Source organism: Scyliorhinus canicula, chromosome 17, assembly GCF_902713615.1.
Source record: "Scyliorhinus canicula chromosome 17, sScyCan1.1, whole genome shotgun sequence".
Classification (NCBI taxonomy): Eukaryota; Metazoa; Chordata; class Chondrichthyes; order Carcharhiniformes; family Scyliorhinidae; genus Scyliorhinus; species Scyliorhinus canicula.
Window position 1 is genome coordinate 15306339 of NC_052162.1, and position 20463 is coordinate 15326801.

General features: G+C 46.6%; 1 protein-coding gene across 5 annotated transcripts in view; it reads right to left on the minus strand.

Moving 5' to 3' along the window:
• The window catches only part of LOC119952035 (neuronal PAS domain-containing protein 2-like), a 263046-nt gene that overhangs the window by 36300 nt on the left and 206283 nt on the right, over nucleotides 1-20463 (minus strand). For all 5 annotated transcript variants that reach the window (XM_038775515.1, XM_038775518.1, XM_038775516.1 and 2 more), the window contains 4 exons: nucleotides 18437-18543; nucleotides 13631-13778; nucleotides 3089-3173; nucleotides 68-197 (listed from right to left, as the gene is read on the minus strand). In XM_038775515.1, coding sequence (XP_038631443.1) covers nucleotides 68-197; nucleotides 3089-3173; nucleotides 13631-13778; nucleotides 18437-18543 — 470 coding nt within the window. The remainder of the gene's footprint in view (nucleotides 1-67; nucleotides 198-3088; nucleotides 3174-13630; nucleotides 13779-18436; nucleotides 18544-20463) is intronic.

A 20463-nucleotide genomic window follows, 5' to 3' on the forward strand; every position in this document is an offset into this window, starting at 1 on the left:
GAGCCCCATCTTTATATTATTACGGAAAACAAATGCAGAAGGACGTAGAACTCCACTTTCCACTTACATGGAGTGTCCGACAGTGCGGTGTGAGAGGATTTGTGTGAACTTGGAGATGACACTGAACATGGGCGACTGCTGCTGAGCCTCTCTATGGTAATGTCTTGGCCAGTTTCACATTGCCTGCAGTTTTGAGCCTGTAGTGTGGGAAGAAAAGGAACATTGAAAGAAGAAATAATGACAAAGTGCTCATCGCTGAGAAGGTTACAACAGTAATTTGTATTTATAAAGCACCTTTAAGGTGTAAGAATATTGGGAGGTGGCTCAGAGCTACATCAATTAGACATGAGGGATTCTGAGCCAAAGGAGAAGATATTGCAAAGACTGCCCGAAAGCTTGGTGTGTTTTAAGGAGGACCTTAAAGGATGAGAGGGAAGTGGAGAGGCCGAGAGGTTTCGGGAGGGAATTCCAAACTGGGGGGGGGGGGGGGGGCTGCCTTGCTGAAAACCCGGCAGCAAAAGTACGATGGCAAAATCGAGGTACATTTGAAGTCGGGGTTGAAGAAACTGAGAGTCTGTGTAAGGGGTATAAATCTGGAGAAAGTTACAGATATAGGAAGAGAAAAGGTCACGAAGAGGTTTGAGGAGATAATCTAGGTCAGTACGGTCAGGAATGATGAATGAGCAGGAGTTAAAGTTGGATAAAAATGGGCAGGAATAATTGTTATGTGCTGAGAATTATGGATGGGGGAAGATGGGAGGATGTCCAGTATGGAAAGTAATTGATTGAGGGCATTTGACCAGAGAATGGGCAGAGACAGCCAATGTTAAAGTGGTATAAGTAACAGATTTTTGTGATTAAGAGGATATGGGGTTGGAAGTGTTCCTTTGTCAGAAGTTTGCCTTAGGTTGAAACAGAATGCCGAGAATGTGAACGGTCAGTGTTTGGAGAGGAAGTTTGGACGGTCAGTGTTTGGAGAGGAAGTTTGGACGGTCGGTGTTTGAAGCGGGAGTTGGATTCTGTGCTAAGGACACAGAGTTCAGGCAAGATTAACAGAGTTGGTTTAGCCATTGGGCAAACCTGATGGTAAATAAAGAGGAAGCACCCTGCTTCAATGTGAGGCCGAAACATACATCATTTATTGTTAGAAAGATGAACATCCATCTGAGTTTATTTCAAAATGCTTATCGATCAGAAAAATCACGAACGATTTGACAAACATTTCAATACAATGTAAAAATTATCGCATAGTTTTGTAACTTTTAAAAGATAAGTGAACTTCATTGACTTTAAGTGCAGAAGGAGGCCATTCGGCCCATTGAGTCTGCACTGGCCCTTGGGAAGAGCACCCTACTTGAGCCCAAATCTCTACTCTGCCCCCTAACCCAGTAACTCCACCTAACCTTTTAGGGCTCTAAGGGGCAATTTAGCACGGCCAATCCACCTAACCTGCACATCTTTGGACTGTGGGAGGAAACCGGAGCACCCGGAGGAATCCTACGCAGACACGGCGAGAAGGTGCAAACTCCACATAGACTGTCACCTGAGGCTGGAATTGAACCCAGGTCCCGGGGGCTGTGAGGCAGCAGTGCTAACCACTTTGCCACCGTGCCGCACCTATCTTATGTGGCACAGCGTGACACCAGAAAAACCTAAAACGTCTTGGACTGTGCCATGCAACTCTGGGCATTCCTGACAAAAGCACAGAGTGAGCCAATGGTCTGTTGGAAATATGTTGTTTAGATTTCCATTTCTCATTTAATGTTTTAATTTTTATTTAGCCGTTCATGAGATGTGGATGTCACCTGGCTGAGCCAGCATTTGTTGCCCATCCCTAATTGCCCTTCAACTGAGTGGTTTGCTAGGCCATTTTAGTGAGGGCAGTTAAGAGTCAACCACATGTGGGACTGGAGTCACATGTAGGCCAGACTGGGTAAGGACGGCAGATTTCCTTCCCTAAAGGGCATTAGTGAACCAGATGGATTTTTTTTATGACAATCGTTTCGTTTAATTCCAGATTTTTACTGAATTCAAGTTTTATCATCTGCCATGGCGGGATTCGACCCCGGGTTCCCAGAGAATTACCGTGGGCCTCTGAATCACTCGTCCAGTGACAATACCACTACACCACCGCCTCCCCCTGTATAATGGCACAGTTTTGCACACGCAACATTCCGAACCATTCTATAAAATAATTGGAAGCAAGGTCCCGATGGCAATGTCTGCCTCAGAGGCAGTATCAAAGAAACATCTACTTTGTTTTCCAGATAGACTCACGGAAGTTGAGAACACGAGAAGAGGCCATTCTGTTTATTATTCCTGCGCCGGCTTCTGCCTCAACTGGTTTTTCCATGTAGCCTTACAAATTTTTATTTTTGAAGTATGTATCCCTTTTACTTTGAAAGATTTAATTGAATCTGCTTCCACAGCCTGCAAGCTGTATGACTCAGATCATAACAACTTACTGCATAAAAAAAAAAGAGTCCGCTGGATTTTGTTTTCAAATTTAGGGGCAATTAAGGGGCAATTTGGCGTGGCCAATTCACCTACCCTGCGCATCTCTGGGTTGTGGGGGCGAAACCCACGCAAACATGGGGAGAATGTGCAAACTCCACAGGGACAGTGACCCAGAGCCGGGATCGAACCTGGGACCTCAGCACCGTGAGGCAGCAGTGCTAACCACTGCATCACTGTGCTGCAATTGAGTCTGCTGGATTTTCTGGCAATCAGATTAAGTCCGTGTCCCCGGTTACTGATCATTCTGCCAGTGGAAACAATTTCTCCCCATCTATGTGCGGGAGTTTAAGACACGCCCACACACAGACCAGACCACATGGGGCGCACAACGAATAGAAACGGATCCGCCGGGGCAACATGTGCTGCAGTGGTTAGCACTGGGACTGCAGCGCCGAGGACCCGGGTTCGAATCCCGGCCCTGGGTCACTGTCTCTCTCTACTCCTATATGTCCAAATATGTATTTCTTTTGTTTGTGATACCAGTTTACTACAGGGTTTAAAGAAATATGAACTTTGAGCATTAAGATGACTTGACCAAAAATCAATAACCGCACATTGTTATTAATATTACCTTCAAGATTGCTGGAGGCAGGATTTCAGGGGAAGGTTCTTCGAGGCCCTGCTCTTGGCGTCTTTCTGATCTGACTTCCACATAGCTGCAAATTAGAGGGAACAGACCTCAAAAAATGTAATGCTAATTATTGATACCATTCAGGAATGCTGACAGGCTGTGACATCAGCAACATAATAGACATCAGGTTCACCTTATCGGTCAAAACTCTACATCAAGTGAAAAGTTACAACTGGACAAGTGAATAAATAAATGTGATTTACCTCGAAGTTTGCAACACGTCAAGAAAGTGCTATTGCTGACAAACTAAAATAACTTGAGCCATATTTAAACTATACAAACAGACAGGCTGATTACTGCCAGACATGAGCCTAATATCATTCTAGGGACCAAATGTTTCGAGTGCTGAAATATTCAACTATTTTGAAGTTCAACCTCTTCTTCACGCACGTTTTGCTGCACCAGGGGCTCGAATGAACAGTTTGGGATCTGATTTTGAATCTCTTCATTCAATAGATCTCTTCATTTTGCTTCAAACCATTAAGGCACACAATGTCAGCATTGCTGACTTCCAACTCTGTAAGTATATTCGCCACATATGGTCAGCAAACAAAGCAAGTTCGATCTGGAACTGCTTAATTTCTTGTCCATCTCATTTTCTTGGTCTTCAATGCACAACATCGCAAAGTATGAAGTACAAATATTCCAAATGAAGCGATCTGGGGCAGTTTATTATATTCAAGGATCTGTGCACAAGGGTAAATTGTTTTGAAGATGGCAATGCATTCCATGAATTGGGCTGCATGTGTTGTGATATGATGGCACATACCTTTAAGGTGGCCACCATCAATCATTATACATCTCAACACAATGTGATGTATTAGTCCCATGACTTGTAGGCGGCAGCCTGCAATCAGCAAAGGTCGAGGTCAGACATGTGACTCCTAGTCTCCCAGTATGTTTGTATATAGTCTTATCTTCAAATAAAGAGCGTACATTATTTCACCAATCTTGTGTGTGATTGGCACGTTTATGCCAAACAGAGAAGAATGTATGTACTATCCTAGGTGTGTCTTCTTTGGTGATGATAGCATAGAAGCTTGGATTTGTAGCGGGTGCCTCAGTTTTCCTTAAGGTGATACCACGGTGGGGTTTCATTCCAAGGTCCTGAACCCAATGCTGGGACAAATTCCACGTTGAGAACCCTGAACTGCCAGAAGCAGAATCCTGGAAGCAGTTTTTTGAGGAAGCAGCCACATATTTTTAAAATCCTTTTCACTGGATATGGGCATCGTTAGCTCGGCCAGCATTTTTATTTACCATCCCTAACTGTCTTTGAGAAGGTGGTGGTGAGCCGTCTTCTTGAACTGCTGCAGCCTCTGTGGTGTAGGCACACCCATAGGGAGGCAGTTCTAAGGACTTGACTCAGTGACAGTGAAGGAAGGGCAAGATGTTCCCAAGTCAGGAAGGTGGTGTAGAACCTTCGCTGTATAGAACCTTAGTTAGGCCATACTTGGAGTATAGTGTTCAATTCTGGTCGCCACACTGCCAGAAGGATGTGGAGGCTTTAGAGAGGGTGCAGAAGAGATTTACCAGGATGTTGCCTGGTATGGAGGGCATTAGCTATGAGGAGAGGTTGAATAAACTTGGTTTGTTCTCACTGGAACGACGGAGGTTGAGGAGCGACCTGATAGAGGTCTACAAAATTATGAGGGGCATAGACAGGGTGGATAGTCAGAGGCTTTTTCCCAGGGTAGAGGGGCCAATTACTGCGGAGGCATAGGTTTAAGGTACGAGGGGCAAAGTTTAGAGGAGATGTAATAGGCAAGTTTTTTACACAGAGGGTGGTGGGTGCCTGGAACTCGCTGCCGGAGGTGGTGGTGGAAGTAGGGACGATAGTGACATTTAAGGGGCATCTTGACAAATACATGAAAGGATAATAGAGGGATAAGGACCCAGGAAGTGTAGAGGATTTTAGTTTCGACGGGCAGCATGGTCGGCACAGGCTTGGAGGGCCGAAGGGCCTGTTCCTGTGCTGTACTTTTCTTTGTTCTTTGTTTGTGGTGACTTGAAATGAAATGAAAATGAAATGAAATGAAAATGAAAATCGCATATTGTCACGAGTAGGCTTCAATTAAGTTACTGTGAAAAGCCCCTAGTCGCCACATTCCGGCACCTGTTCAGGGAGGCTGGTACGGGAATTGAACCGTGCTGCTGGCCTGCCTTGGTCTGCTTTCAAAGCCAGCGATTTAGCCCAGTGTGCTAAACTAGCCCCATGGAGGGGAACTTGCAGGTGCTGGTATTCCCAAGGATCTGCTACCCTTGTCCTTCTAGGTCGCAGGTTTGGAAGGTGTTTGGTGAGCTGTTGCAATGCATCTTGTCGATGGTGTACACTGCTGCCACTGTGGGTTGATGGTCGAGGGAATGGATATTGCCAATCAAGCGGGTTGTTTTGTGTTGGACAAGGACAAGTCGGCCCTGCTAAGAAATATTATATTTGCATTCGGAATTGGCCTCAATTTTTCCCCCAGAAATGCATGATTTACTCACCTTACAAATCAGCATATTGGGTGAAGCAGGCCACAGGGGCTACGTTGCCAAGAAAATGTGCGGGAGTTTAAGACAAGCCCACACACAGGCCAGATCACGTGGGGCGCACGACGACTAGAAATGGATCTTGCAGGAAAATGAAAGAAGTGTGAAGCCACCATCATACCGGTACCAAAGAAGAACCAGGCAGCATGCCTCAATGACTACCGCCCGGTGGCCCTGACGTCAGTTGTAATGAAGTGCTTCGAGAGGCTGATCATGAAGTGCATCACCTCCATACTCCCGGAACGCCTTGACCCACTTCAATTCGCATACTGTCGCAACCGGTCTACATCAGACGCCATTTCCCTGGCCCTACACTCATCCCTAGAGCATCTCAAAAACAAGGACTCCTACATCAGACTCCTATTTATTGACTACAGTTCCGCCTTCAACACCAAAATCCCAGCCTAGCTCATATCAAAGCTCCAAACCCTAGGACTTGGCTCTCCACTCTGCAACTGGATCCTTGACTTTCTGACCAACAGACCACAGTCAGTAAGAATGAACACCAACACCTCCTCCACAATAGTCCTCAATACCAGTGCCCCACAAGGCTGCGTACTTAGCCCCCTACTCTACTCCCTGTACACACACGACTGCGTGGCAAAACTTCGTTCCAACTCCATCTACAAGTTTGCTGACGATATGACCATAGTGGGCCAGATCTCGAATAACGACGAGTCCGAATACAGGAGGGAGATAGAGAACCTAGTGGAGTGGTGTAACGACAACAATCTCTCCCTCAATGCCAGCAAAACTAAAGAGCTGGTCATCGACTTCAGGAAGCAAAGTACTGTACACACCCCTGTCAGCATCAACGGAGCCGAGGTGGAGATGGTTAGCAGTTTCAAATTCCTAGGGGTGCACATCACCAAAAATCTATCCTGGTCCACTCACGTCGACGCTATCAACACCAACGCTATCACGAAGAAAGCACAACAGCGCCTATACTTCCTCAGGAAACTAAGGAAATTCGGCATGTCCACATTAACCCTTACCAACTTTTACAGATGCACTATAGAGAGCATCCTATCGGGCTGCATCACGGCCTGGTATGGCAACTGCTCGGCCCAGGACCGCAAGGAACTTCAGAGAGTCGTGAATACCGCCCAGTCCATCACACAAACCTGCCTCCCATCCATGGACTCCATTTACACCTCCCGCTGCCGGGGGAAAGCGGGCAGCATAATCAAGGATCCCTCCCACCCAGCTTACTCATTTTTCCAACTTCTTCCATCGGGCAGGAGATTCAGAAGTCTGTGAACATGCACGAACAGACTCAAAAACAGCTTCTTCCCCACTGTCACCAGACTCCTAAATGACCCTCTTATTGACTGACCTCATTAACACTACACCCTGTATGCTTCAACCGATGCCAATACTTATGTAGTTACATTGTATATCTTGTGTTGCCCTATTATGTATTCTCATGTATTTTCTTGAATTTTGTTTAATTCCCTTTTCTTCCATGTACTGAATGATCTGTTGAGCTGCTTGCAGAAAAATACTTTTCACTGTACCTCAGTACACGTGACAATAAACAAATCCAATCCAATCCAATCTGCATTTAAGCTAAACGTTGCAACATTTGGGCAGCACGGTAGCATGGTGGTTAGCATAAATGCTTCAGAGCTCCAGGGTCCCAGGTTCGATTCCCGGCTTGGGTCACTGTCTGTGCGGAGTCTGCACGTCCTCCCCGTGTGTGCGTGGGTTTCCTCCGGGTGCTCCGGTTTCCTCCCACAGTCCAAAGATGTGCGGGTTAGGTGGATTGGCCATGCTAAATTGCCCGTAGTGTCCTAAAAAGTAAGGTTAAGGGGGGGGTTGTTGGGTTACGGGTATAGGGTGGATACGTGGGTTTGAGTAGGGTGATCATTGCTCGGCACAACATCGAGGGCCGAAGGGCCTGTTCTGTGCTGTAATGTTCTATATGTTCTATTTGCCGACTCATCAAACAACTGTGCTGCTGTGAGGGAATTTGGTGATCGAGGAAAACTGGTGGGAGAATTGAAGACAAAGGAATTTGCCCAGAAGAAGATGCCCAAGACCAAATGCACCATGGGTACAAAGACCCGGCACTGGCCTGACCTCGAGAAACGAAGGTCGCAATGGGTCCTCAAAAATCGTCAGAATGGTTATTCCACCAGAAATTCAATACGTGCATATGTACCTCAGTGGACCAAATCAAATCCTGAGTCCAGCAAAGAACTCAGCACAATACCTCGTGGGTGCCGCCATTTTATGACGAGAAAATATCTCATGTTGCAGCAGAAGACCAAGATCGCTCAGAGATGACCGAAAGACCTTGTTCTTTTGGTTGAATAAACTAGGACTGTTTTCACTGGAAAGACGGAGGCTGAGGGAAGACCTGATAGAAGTCTACAAAATTATGAGGGGCATAGAAAGGGTGGATAATCAGAGGCTTTTTCCAAGGGTGGAAGTGTCAATTACAAGGGGGCACAGGTTGAAGGTGAGAGGGGGAAAGTTTAAGGGAGATGTGTGGGGTAGGTGTTTTATGCAGTGAGTGGTGGGTGCCTGGATGTGGTGGAAGCAGGCAAGTTGGTAACATTTAAGAGGCACCTGGATGTGTACGCGAATAGGGGGGAAATAGAGGGATACAGACCGAGTAAGTGCGTAGTTTTGTTTTTAGTTAAGGCATCATAATTGGCACAGGCTTGGAGGGCCAAAGGGCCTGTTCCTAAGATGAACTTTTCTTTAACCTTTGTTCTTTGATGATTCTGAAACCCAGAGCTGAACCAAAGTGAGGCCCTTGTGACGATGCCATTGCAAAAATGCCTCAGAATGAATTTGACAAACTCTGCATCAGATGCCGACAGCGAATATGATGCTTTTAAGATATTTTCGTTGTAGTTAATCCTTGTAGAGTAAATTCATTCAATAAATTAAATTTGTGTCACTGGTGTTGCATGTTTTTCACATTTCAAAACGGCAACCACCAACATCGAGAGCGGTATTTCATATTTTATACGTGGCACACAAGCCATAAGATCATAAGGCCATAAGGCATAGGAGCAGAATTAGGCCATTCGGCCCATCGAGCCTGCTCCATCATTCAATCATGGCTGAAATGTTTCTCATCCCCATTTTCCAGTCTTGTCCCTATAACTCCTGATCCCCTTATTAATCAAGAACCTGTCTTAAAGACACTCAGTGACATGGACTCCACAGGCTTTTGCAGTAATGTGTTCCACGGATTCATCACTTTCTGGTGAAACTTTTGTTTTCAAGGCTTCAAGTGTCAACTGATACACTGCAATATACAACAAGTGGCCACTCCTGGGAGTGCCAACCAATTAAGAATGGCAGCCACACCTCCCCCTCCACCGGAACCTCCCTTCCCCCAACTATGGGCAGTGGGGGGTTTGCTAGAGGGCCAATAGGAATCTTTCCAGCACTTGCAGATCAGGGGTGGGAGAATCGCCGGGGGGCAGCGTGAATCCCACCCCGCCGCTCTGACGCCGGCTGCTGAATTCTCTGGCGCCGGTTTTCGGGCAGGGGTGGGGATCGCGTAGTGCCGGTTGGGGGCCTTTGGCAGCAGCCTCCCCAGCAATTCTCCGGGCCCCGTTGGGCCGCCAATTTTCAGCCAGTCCCGCCGGCGTGAAATGGACATGGTTCCACATGGCGGGACCTGGCTGGGAGGCCATCTAGTGGAGTCCCTGGGGGGATGCTGGAGGATCCGGGGGGGGGGGGTGGGGGGGGAGCTCCCACGGTGGCCTGGCGCTCGATCGGACCCACCGATCTGCGGGCGGGCCTGTGCCGGGGGAGCACTCATTACTTCCGCGCCAGCCTCTGTAGGGCCGTGGCTGGCGCGGAAAAGAAACCCCCTGCGCATGCTCAAGAACACGCCGGCGGTTCTGCGCATGCGTGGGACCATGGCTGCCCTTCGCCCCCCCCCCCCCGTTGGCGCGGCGCCAACCGCTCCACCGCTGGCCTAGGCCACGGAAGTGCGGCGGATTCTGCAACTTCCGGGTGGCCCGACGCCGGAGTGGTGCGCACCGTTCTTGGCGCTGGCGTCAGGCCATCCCGCCAAGTGCGGGAGAATCCCGCCCCAGTGGTTCCAATATCAGAGATGCGTGCTGCTAATATAGGGAGAAGAACGAGAGGGAACCTCAAGATTGAGGTGCCGTAGAGTCATGACTGTACAGAAAGAGGCCATTTGGCCCATTGAGTCTATGCCAGTGCTCTGAAGAGCCATCCAATCAGTTCACTTCATCCACTCTAATGCCCTAACCGTGTAAGTTTATTCACCTCAAGTTTACATCCAATTTCTTTTTGAAATCATTCATCATCTCTGCTGCCTTCATTGGCAGCTAGGTCCAGGTTATTGGCACTTCCTGTTTATAAATGTTTTACCCCACGTCTCCCTGTCTCTCTTGCCCAAAACCATGAATCTGTGTCCCATGGTCCCCGTGCCATCAGCTAATGGGAACGGCTTTTCTTTATCTACGTTATTTAAACCTGTCACCTTGTAAACTTATCTCACCTCAATCATTCTTGTTCCAGAGAAAACACACCGGGCTTCTCCAACCGAGCCTTGTAGCTGAAACCCCTAATCTCAGGGACCATTCCAGCACCCCGGGGAAGGCTTTTTAACAAGACAAAATAAAGTAAAAAGTGTCCTCAGGGGTCAGACCATTCTTGTGGCGGGAGATCATGTCCATGGGGCAGCCTTTGGCCTCCATTCTTCTGGAAACCGACAGGCCCTTTAAGAGGTTTGATCGGCTACCCGCTACCTTCGCATGGTTGGCCATCACCTCCCGCTCTTCAGAAGTGGCCATTGAGCCAGGAACATGCGAGCGGACAGCGGGAAATTGTAGACCCACCTGACTCCGTTCCTGCCTCAGCCGCCTTTCCCAAAATCCAGCCCTTCGAGTCTGGCAAATGTGCTTCTGGTGGGTCTCGAGTTTGGTCGCACAGGTAGCACAGTGGGTAGTACTGTTGCTTCATAGCTCCGGTGTCCCAGGTTCGATTCCCGGCTTGGGTCACTGTCTGTGCATGGTCTGCACGTTCTCCCCATTCCTGCTTCAGTTTCCTCCTGCAAGATGGGCTGCTAGGTGAATTGGACATTCTGAATTCTCCCTCTGTGTACCCGAACAGGCACCGGAGTGTGGCGACTAGGGGCTTTTCACAGTAATGTCATTGCAGTGTTAATGTAAGCCTATTTGTGACAATAAAGATTATTATTATTAGAGGTCTGCGAGAGACTTGTTGAGGGGCAGTGAGGTAAGTTGGCAGTGGTAATGTGCTTTGTGTCTGGTTCTAAATACCAGCTGGTGCGCGTGATGGTGGCAGTGTGCGTTGTTTTCTTTTTTCTTTCATTCCTTGGGCATTGTCCTTCAGCTTCAGTTTTGGGGGAAATTAATTCATTAAAAAGCAAATCCCTTGAAGGCATCAACTACCTCCCTTGGAATGAGAGTGGTGAAATGTGTGAGGTTGCGGTGAGTCAGTTTGCCATCAGAGGGCACTGTAAGTACTTTGTTTCAAGAACTCTGCTGCCTGTTTGATACCTTGATCAGGAAAAAGTTATGTTCTCTTTCTACCGTATTCCTTGTAAACAAAACAAACAGCGGTTATTGCTTTCGAATCATGGGCTATGTATCTGTAATAGAACGAGTTCCTCCGACCGGCCAAGTTGCCGATGGTGTCGGCCGCGTGTGATCTCATCCGACGGGAACTCGCCGTGGGGGCTGTGGATTCAGTCCAACGCCGCCACAGTTGGGGGAGGGCTGATCTGCGGGAAGGGGGGACATTATCAGGGGCTGGGGGCACTGTCTGGGGGTGGTCCGGGGCACACAAGCCGGTCAAAGGGAGTGACTATTTCGCTGGCCGGGTCTGCGAGCGGCCATGGGCCCGCCAATTCTCCGGGCTGTATCGGCAGCTAGAGCAGGGTGCTTTACGATGCCTTGATGCTAACCCCTGGCCAAACAGAGGATCAGTGGCCGTTTTATGCCTTTCTTTCTGTCAGAAAACACCACCATTCCCACACCGGCATGGGGACTGGCATAATATGCAAACGTGCAGCTAATGAACACATAGAATAGGACACGACCAATGAGCAGTCAGGACACTCAGGGGTGGTACCTCACTATAAAAGGGAAACTGCATCAAGTGGCAGCTTGTGTTATTCCAGATTACATAACACAAAGATGGACATAGCCTCAAAATCGGAGAATCCAGTTTTCGGCTAAGGGATGGCAAATTTAAAACAGAAATGAGAAAGAATTACTTGACACAAAGGGTTGTCAATCTGTGGAATTTTCTACCCCAGAATGCAGTGGACGCCGGGACACTAAACAAATTTAAGGAGGAGATAGATAGGCTTTTAATTAGTAGCGGGATGAAGGGTTATGGGGAGTGGGCAGGAAGGGGACGATGAGGCAGGGATGAGGGCAGCCATGATCGTACTGAATGGCAGAGCAGGCGCGAGAGGCTGAATTCCCTAATCTGGAACCTAGTTCTTCTGTTCTTATGAGGTATACTGGGCTGGATTCTCCACCCCGCCATGCTGCATTTCATTCTCACCCCGGCGGCGGGATGCTCCATTATGCCGGCTGGTCAATGGGGTTTCCCATTGTGGGGCAGCCCCACGTCGACGGGAAACCTCCGGACTGCCGGCAAAACGGAGCATCCCTCCGGCGGAGAACCCAGCTGACTGAGTATTATGATGAGGTATTATATAAATGCTAGTTCACTTAATTTACCAGCAGGTTTTTTAAGTGAAGGCTCCACTTTGACATCAAAGCAACAACAACTTGTATCCATATGGCAGCTTTAGTGTCACTGAATTTTCTAAAAGGCTTCATCGGAGTGTGAGATTTGACACTGCGCTGCATAAGGATATATTAAAACAGGTGACCTAAAACTGGGTCAAAGACATAGGTTTCAGGAATGTCTTACAGGAGGAGAGAGGTGGGGAGGATTAGGGAGAAAATGCCAGCGCTCAGTGAAAGTATGGTGTAATGATCCCATGGAGATCAAAAGACCCAAATTTACAAAACAACCTAAACAGAAAAAGTGGATTTTAATAACTTTTACATTGTCAATCCCAAATCAACATAAATTAAGCATGAATTAGCAGGCGAACTGTGTCAATATAAACTATAAATTACACATTATATAGCAGGTATAAAGAAGATAGATCACACAGATTTACTGTCCACTTGATATACATATCACTAATTTCAGCCACAAAGTCCTTCAAAGCTTTAAATGTCCTCAGGTACAATTCCGACTTCCTTTCTTCAAGGATGTAGTCAACAATTCTTATCCGACAGCAGATCCCAGCCAACTCAAATTCCATGGGCAAGGCCTTCACCAAAATGGTGCACTCCTATAGAACATCCTCGGTTCTCCTCCTGACAGCCTTTGTGTCAATCCACCAGTTTTACCTTTTTCAAAATTCTCAGTAACAACCCTGTCGTTGTATGTGCTGCTGCGGGTCAATCAGCTACTTTAAAATAAGTGAAGGAACTGCAGTAAACCTATTTTCCTTCATCCAGCCTTCATGTTCCTCCAGCCTGCCTGCACTGCACTGCACCACTGGATCAGCTGAGTTCTTGACACTCACTTCCCACACAACTTTCATTTGAAAATAATCATCCTACAAGTGTGCAAACTGAGGATTTCAAAGAAAAAGCACCGCCAGCATTCTGTTAAACAAAATTTGTTTCAAGACACAAATCTTTCTACACATTTTAAGCCCTGTTTAGACAGAGAGATATCTTGTGCTCAATGTTGCAACGGGCTAGGTAGAGTTAAAACGTATGAAATTCTGTGCAGGCAAGATAATGCATTTTGCATGTCAGGCAATGATGTCATCAAGCTTGTTGTTCTTAATCTTAAGCAAGGGCATCGGAAAGGATAAAAACATAAATAGTGAGACTTGCAGCCACAGCTTCCCTCTCTCACATCACTAAACCATTGTGAACATACCTCACTACAGTGTGTGTGCAGACAATAAACTCGGGCTTGGAATTCCACTGGTGGTAGGTGATGTAGTAATGAGTCTGAAGCCAAATCCACCTCTGTCCTTTGGTCAAGAAACGATAGTAGCAAGACTTGCCTTTCCCAAACTGCATCACTACACAGAATGAGAAAAATTGTAAGTCAAAAGCCATTATGCAACAATTTCAAGTTACAAGATTTAAATTTTAGCAAACATGCATTTCTTTCCATTTTGTTGATGGTGATGTCCTCCTTTTTTTGTTATTCCCGCTTCTACATCTACATTGAGCAGAGTAGCAGGCTATTCGGCCCAACTGGTCTATGCTAGTGCTTGTATTCCACCTCCTCCCACTCCTTTTCATCTCATCCTATCAGCGCATCCTATTATTCTCTTTTTCCTCAACTACTTATCCAGCTTCCCCCTGATTGAACTATTCACCTCAACTATTTCACGTGGCAGTGAGTTTCACAGTCCAACCATTCCGCGGATCAATGGAGCTCACAATCTGGATCCAGGACAAAGGTGGCTTGGAATTTGATTCCCCCCCCCCCCCCCCCCCCCCCCATCCCTCTCTTTATAGGGAAGGGGCAAAGCCAAGACCCAGCACCACATTTGTGAAAACATTGCAAGTCTGAGTATCCTGCCACCCCATGTTGTCATCGCCCACACACCAGCCTTCCTCTGTGATTACGATTATCCATTAAGTGTGGAACTAGAGTCAGTCTGGTGTTCCTGGATCTTTGCCCATTGGAAACTGAATCAGGACTTATCATGTTCCTTTTGCAAAAAGACTCATGCAGTGTGCAGTTAGAATAAAATATTTCATCAATTTGAGCTGGATTTGAAACAGAATATTCGATATTCAAGGACTGCTAAGGACCACAGAGTAAGAGCATTCCCTTGTGGTAATTCCTTCTGCGCAATGTAAAGAACAAAGAACAATACAGCACAGGAACAGGCCCTTCGGCCCTCCAAGCCTGTACCGGTCATGATACCACCCTTGGCCAAAACCCTCAGCACGTCCTAGTGCCGTATCCCTCCATACCCGTTTTCGGCGGGAATTCAGCTGTTGGAGTGGGCAGAGCTACAGAGTCGAGTGGTGAGTATTTTAACCAGCTGCTTTGCTGCTTAAACAGCGGCCACAGGGTCTTTGGGGATAAATTTGAAGAGTGCCATCACAGCAAAGGAGTGACCTGATTGGCTGGTAAGGAAAGTGCTCCAATTAGCAGTAGCTGGGATAAATTGAACTCTTTGTGTGTTCGTAAGTATTGTGATTGGTCAGTAAAATCTTTATTCCTTTCACTTATTCGTTATTTGATATTATATTTGTAATCAGTTAAGGTAAAGTGTAAAAATGGCAGGAGATCCCAGACCCGTGTTATGCTCCTCGTACTCAATGTGAGAGTTCAGGGACGTGGCCGATGCCCCGACTCCTTCAAGTGGTGGAAGTGTGTCCAGCTGCAGCTCCTGGTAGACCGCATGACGGCTCTGGAGCTGCGGATGGACTCACTTTGGAGCATCCGTGATCCGAGCATCGTGGATAGCACGTTCAGTGAGTTGGCCACACCGCAGATTAGGATTGGTGAGGGAGATAGGGAATGGCTGACCAAAAGGCAGAGAAAGAGCAGGAAGGCAGTGCAGGTGTCCCCTGCGGTCATCTCCCTCCAAAACAGGTATACCGTTTTGGATACTGTTGGGGGAGATGACTCACCAGGGGAAGGCAATAGTAACCAGGTTCATGGCACCGTGGCTGGCTCTGCTGCACAGAAGGGGGGGGGGGGGGGAAGACTGGCAGGGCTATAGTCATCGGGGATTAAATCTTAAGGGGGGTAGACAGGCGTTTCTGTGGTCGAAAACGAGACTCCCAAATGGCATGTTGCCTCTCATCTGCACGGGTCAGGGATGTCTCAGATAGCGCTGCAGGACATACTGAAGGGAGAGGGTGAACAGCCAGTTGGCATGGTGCATATAGGCACCATGGTATAGGAAGGTATAGGTGGTCTGATTAGCAAGTTTGCAGATGATACTAAGATTGGTGTAATTGCAGATAGCGATGGGGTCTGTCAGAGAATACAGCAAAATATAGATAGATTGGAGAGTTGGGCAGAGAAATGGCAGATGGAGTTCAATCGAGGCAAATGCGAGGTGATGCATTTTGGAAGATCCAATTCAAGAGCGGATTATATGGTCAATGGAAGAGTCCTGGGGAAAATTGATATACAGAGAGATCTGGGAGTTCAGGTCCATTGTACCCTGAAGGTGGCAACGCAGGTCGATAGAGTGGTCCAGAAGGCATACAGCATGCTTGCCTTCATTGGATGGGGTATTGAGTACAAGAGTCGGCAGGTCATGTTACAGTTGTATAGGACTTTGGTTAGGCCATATTTGGAATACTGCGTGCAGTTCTGGTCGCCACATTACCAGAAGGATGTAGATGCTTTAGAGAGGGTGCAGAGGAGGTTCACCAGGATGTTGCCTGGTATGGAGGGTGCTAGCTATGAAGAAAGGTTGAGTAGGTTAGGATTGTTTTCGTTGGAAAGACGGAGGTTGAGGGGGGACCTGATTGAGGTCTACAAAATTATGAGAGGTATGGACAGGGTGGATAGCAACAAGTTTTTTCCAAGAGTGGGGGTGTCAATTACAAGGGGTCACGATTTCAAGGTGAGAGGGGGAAAGTTTAAGGGAGATGTGCGTGGAAAGTTTTTTTTACACAGAGGGTGGTGGGTGCCTGGAATGCTTTGCCAGCGGAGGTTGTAGAGGTGGGCACGATAGCATAATTTAAGATGCATCTAAACAGATATATGAACGGGCGGGGAACAGAGGGAAGTAGATCCTTGGAAAATAGGCGATAGGTTTAGATAATGGATCTGGATCAGTGCAGGCTGGGAGGGCCGAAGGGCCTGTTCCTGTGCTGTAATTTTCTTTGTTCTTTGTTCTTTGTTCTATCCATATATTTGTCGAGATGCCTTTTGAACTCCGTTAATGTATCTGCTTCCCCAACCTCCCCTGGCAACACATTGCAGGCACTCACCACCCTTTGTGTAAAAAAACCTGCTGGGAAGTGTGTTGGGTTGTATGCAGTTGAGAAGCATGGCACTTCAAAACAATGGGGATGAAGGAGTAGCCTTAGTGTGGCAACGATCGGAAAGTCGGGCGGGTCAGAGAGAATGCCTCTAAAGGAGCGGCTGGCGGCAAACCTGGCAACATTTCTCCCCTAAAGCTTTAATCCATCTTCTCATGATTCAATGTCTCAGTGTCTATAGGGTAGATCTTAACTTATTTTGCCATAGTACAAAGGAGATGTCGATTGTTGAACATTTTCAGTGACTTTAAATCAGGAGACGTGTAAAGCAGGCTGCCAACTTACTATTTGAATAAGTCAAGATCTACTCTGACATCTCAAGCCTTGGTAAGCAGGGTTGAGGTTTGTCTACCAGAACAAAGCAACAGTTATAATGGGCCCTTTGCCAAACTGCCGGACTGACAACAATTCAATCAGGGCAAAACCATAAAGAGCAATGGAAAGTAAGTAGCGATAGAACTGAAGGCCTTGGGATATATGAGGTCAAAACGTCTCTTACAGAATCCAAAATGATCAAACTAAATTAATACAATCACCAACATTATAATTTCCTACATCATTCATCACACTGATTAAGCACAAATTGATAAGTCAAATAGTCCAACATAAATTTGAGGAACTGCTGTGCAGAATGCAATTTATTCATACTTGATTACATGTTAGTCCCAAGTGAGGGATTAAATGTCAGTAGATTACCTTGCACTGATCTATAATACGACACCAAGTTGGGTTGGAGGGTGAGCTGTGAGGAGGATGAAGGGATCCATCAGTGTGATTTGGACAAGTTGAGTGACTGGACAAATGAATGACAGATGCAGTATAATTTGGATAAACGTAAGGTTATCCACTTTGGTAGCAAAAACGGGAAAGTAGATTATTATCTGAATGACCATCAATTAGGAGAGGGGACTGTGCAATGAGACCTTGGCATCCTCAAACGCCAGTTGCTGAAGGTAAGCATGCAGGCATAGCATGTGGTAAAGAAGGCAAATGGTATGTCGGCTATCATAGCGAGAGGATTCGAGTACAGGAGCAGGGATGTCTTGCTTAAATTGTATAGGGCCTTGGTGCGGCCACACCTTGATTATTGTGTCCAGTTTTGGTCTCCTTATCTGAAGAAGAATATTCTCGCTACAGAGGATACCACCCTTACCAGACTGACTCCTGGGATGTCAGGACTGACGTATGAGGAGATTGAATCAGTTAGGATTGTATTCACTGGAGTTCAGAAGAATGAGGGGGGATCTCAGAGAAACCTATAAAATTCTAACAGGACTGGACAGGATAGATGCAAGATCTATCCTGCATCCAGAACCAGGGGTCACAGTCTAAGGATATGGGGTAGACCACTTAGGATGGAGATGAGGAGAAATTTCTTCACCCAGATAGTGGTCGGTCTATGAAACTCTCTGCCACAGAAAGCAGTTGAGGCCAAAACACTTTATGATTTCAAGAAGAAGTTAGATATAGCACTTGGGGTGAAGGGTATCAAAAGACACAGGGGGAAGGCAGGATTAGGTTATTGAGTTGGATGATCAGCCATGAGCATAATGGATGACGGAGCCGGCTCAATGGACCGAATGGCCTCCGACTGCTTCTATTTTCTATGTTTTATGTTTCTAACATGTTTTCTAATGCACCATCTTATTATTGATTCTGTCCCTAACATCAGATCATTAGCCATCACTATTGTATATAATCCATCACATACAGTGTTCATGGCATCTTGCTAGAAGTTCCAGGTCATCAACGTGGTAGTAATCATAGCCAGATGTTCCTAGCACTTCGAATGGTAAGTAACCTATAATAGAAGGGGCCCTGATAAAAAGGAACAAGGCACATGAAGAACATTAGTTTTGGAGGAACTGCAGGATGGTAACGACTGAAATCTTCATTCACAGCACATAACACAAAAGTGAGTAGAGGACCAGAAGTGGCAATCCAGTCCATTTGGCCGGTCACAAAAATGAATACCTCCCGATTGCCTACTCAACTATCTGTGCAGTTAAATGTCTCCACACTGTCTGCCTCATGTGCCTCACTGATCACCACTCGTTGGGTAAAGTAATCCAGTCTAATGTGCCCCAACCGACCCCAAACCTAACCTTGAACCATGTTACCTAGTTCTAGAGCTTGAATATATTAAGAAGTCTTACAACACCAGGTTAAAGTCCAACAGGCTTATTTGGAATCAATACTTTCGGAGCATAGCTCTTTCATCAGGTGAGTAGGGTAGTTCCTTCATCACTCAGCTGATGAAGGAGCTATGCTCCGAAGGCTAGTGATTCCAAATATACCTGTTGACTTTAACTCCAACGCTGGCACTTCCACATATATTAACAGGGGTTCAATATACCTTTTCCCTTAAACATCTTGAATATGATACTGAATTGATTATTGTTCAGCAACTCTTTTTAAATAATAAACCTTCCATAACCTAGACATTTTACAAACATTGCATGTACGTTGTAATAATTTTTCAGAAACAAGTGCTCCTTCCCCACCCTCCCTACCTTGCTTCCACTCCACTTTCTGACACTAGATTAATTCTTTCTCATAGATATTTTAAAATAGAATTTACAGTGCAGAAGGAGGCCATTCAGCCCGTCGAGTCTGCGCCAGCACTTTGGAAAAGCACCCTACTTAAGGTTACCCTATCCCCGTAACCCAATAACCCCACCTCACCTTTTTAGACAAGAATGGGCAATTTATCATGGCCAATCCACCTAACCTGCACATCTTTGGACTGAGGGAGGAAACCTGAGCCCCCGGAGGAAACCCACGCAGACATGGGGAGAAAGTGCAAACTCCGCACAGACAGTGACCCGAGGCCGGAATTGAACCTGGGACCCCAGAGCTGTGAGGCAGCAGTGCTAACCACTGTGCCAGCGTGCCGCTCTTGGTTTACACCAGCTGACATGTTTTCTCACTGATGTCCATTACAACTGTGATGACCTTTCAAATGTACTTCATTGACAGTAAAACACTGGGACGCCTGAGGCTGTGGTAGGCACTGTAGAAGCGCTAAGTCTTTCCTGCAGGTTAAATGTGGAGCAACGGCTTTTTCCTCCACTCAATCCCTGCCCTAAAATGGAACACTCCTTCACCCAATCCCTCCGGTAAAATGGTCCATTCCTCCACTGAGGCCTGCACAGGTAAATGGACGGCAATGCGTAGCTGCCCTTTCACATTCTGTGACATTTCCATTCTTCAGGTTCTTTTCTCTGAGGCTTGTCAGGCTGACTTTGTTTGGCGACGCTCAATTTCTCTGAAGCCTGGCTGGTTGAATCAGGTTTGACAACCTGGTCGTCCAACAAATTTAAGTGTGTGATGCCACTGTTGTTTTGCATGTGCAATTATTTTTAAATTGTGAACCTGCTGCGTGTGTTTATGGCGTGTGCCATTTTAGGATACCTGGACATATTGTGCGGTGAAGGTAGAGAGATTCTTGTGGGTTTATGATATTATCTGCACCAGTCAAATAGTGATTGCCATATTGCTCATTTTGATTCACACATTATTCCACATGAAAAAGTGATTCTATTGGTACTAACTCTGTAGCTGGAGGTACTAACAATCCACCAATTCCCTCATCCGTCCCACATTTCCAACATCCAGCTGGCTGAAACCAATTCATTCTCAACATTTACTCATCTGATCGATGAAATTGTTTTACAGTTGTGCAAAACATGTCAGGTCAGAAATGAGCCACTTCAGAACATTAGAAAACGAGGGGTA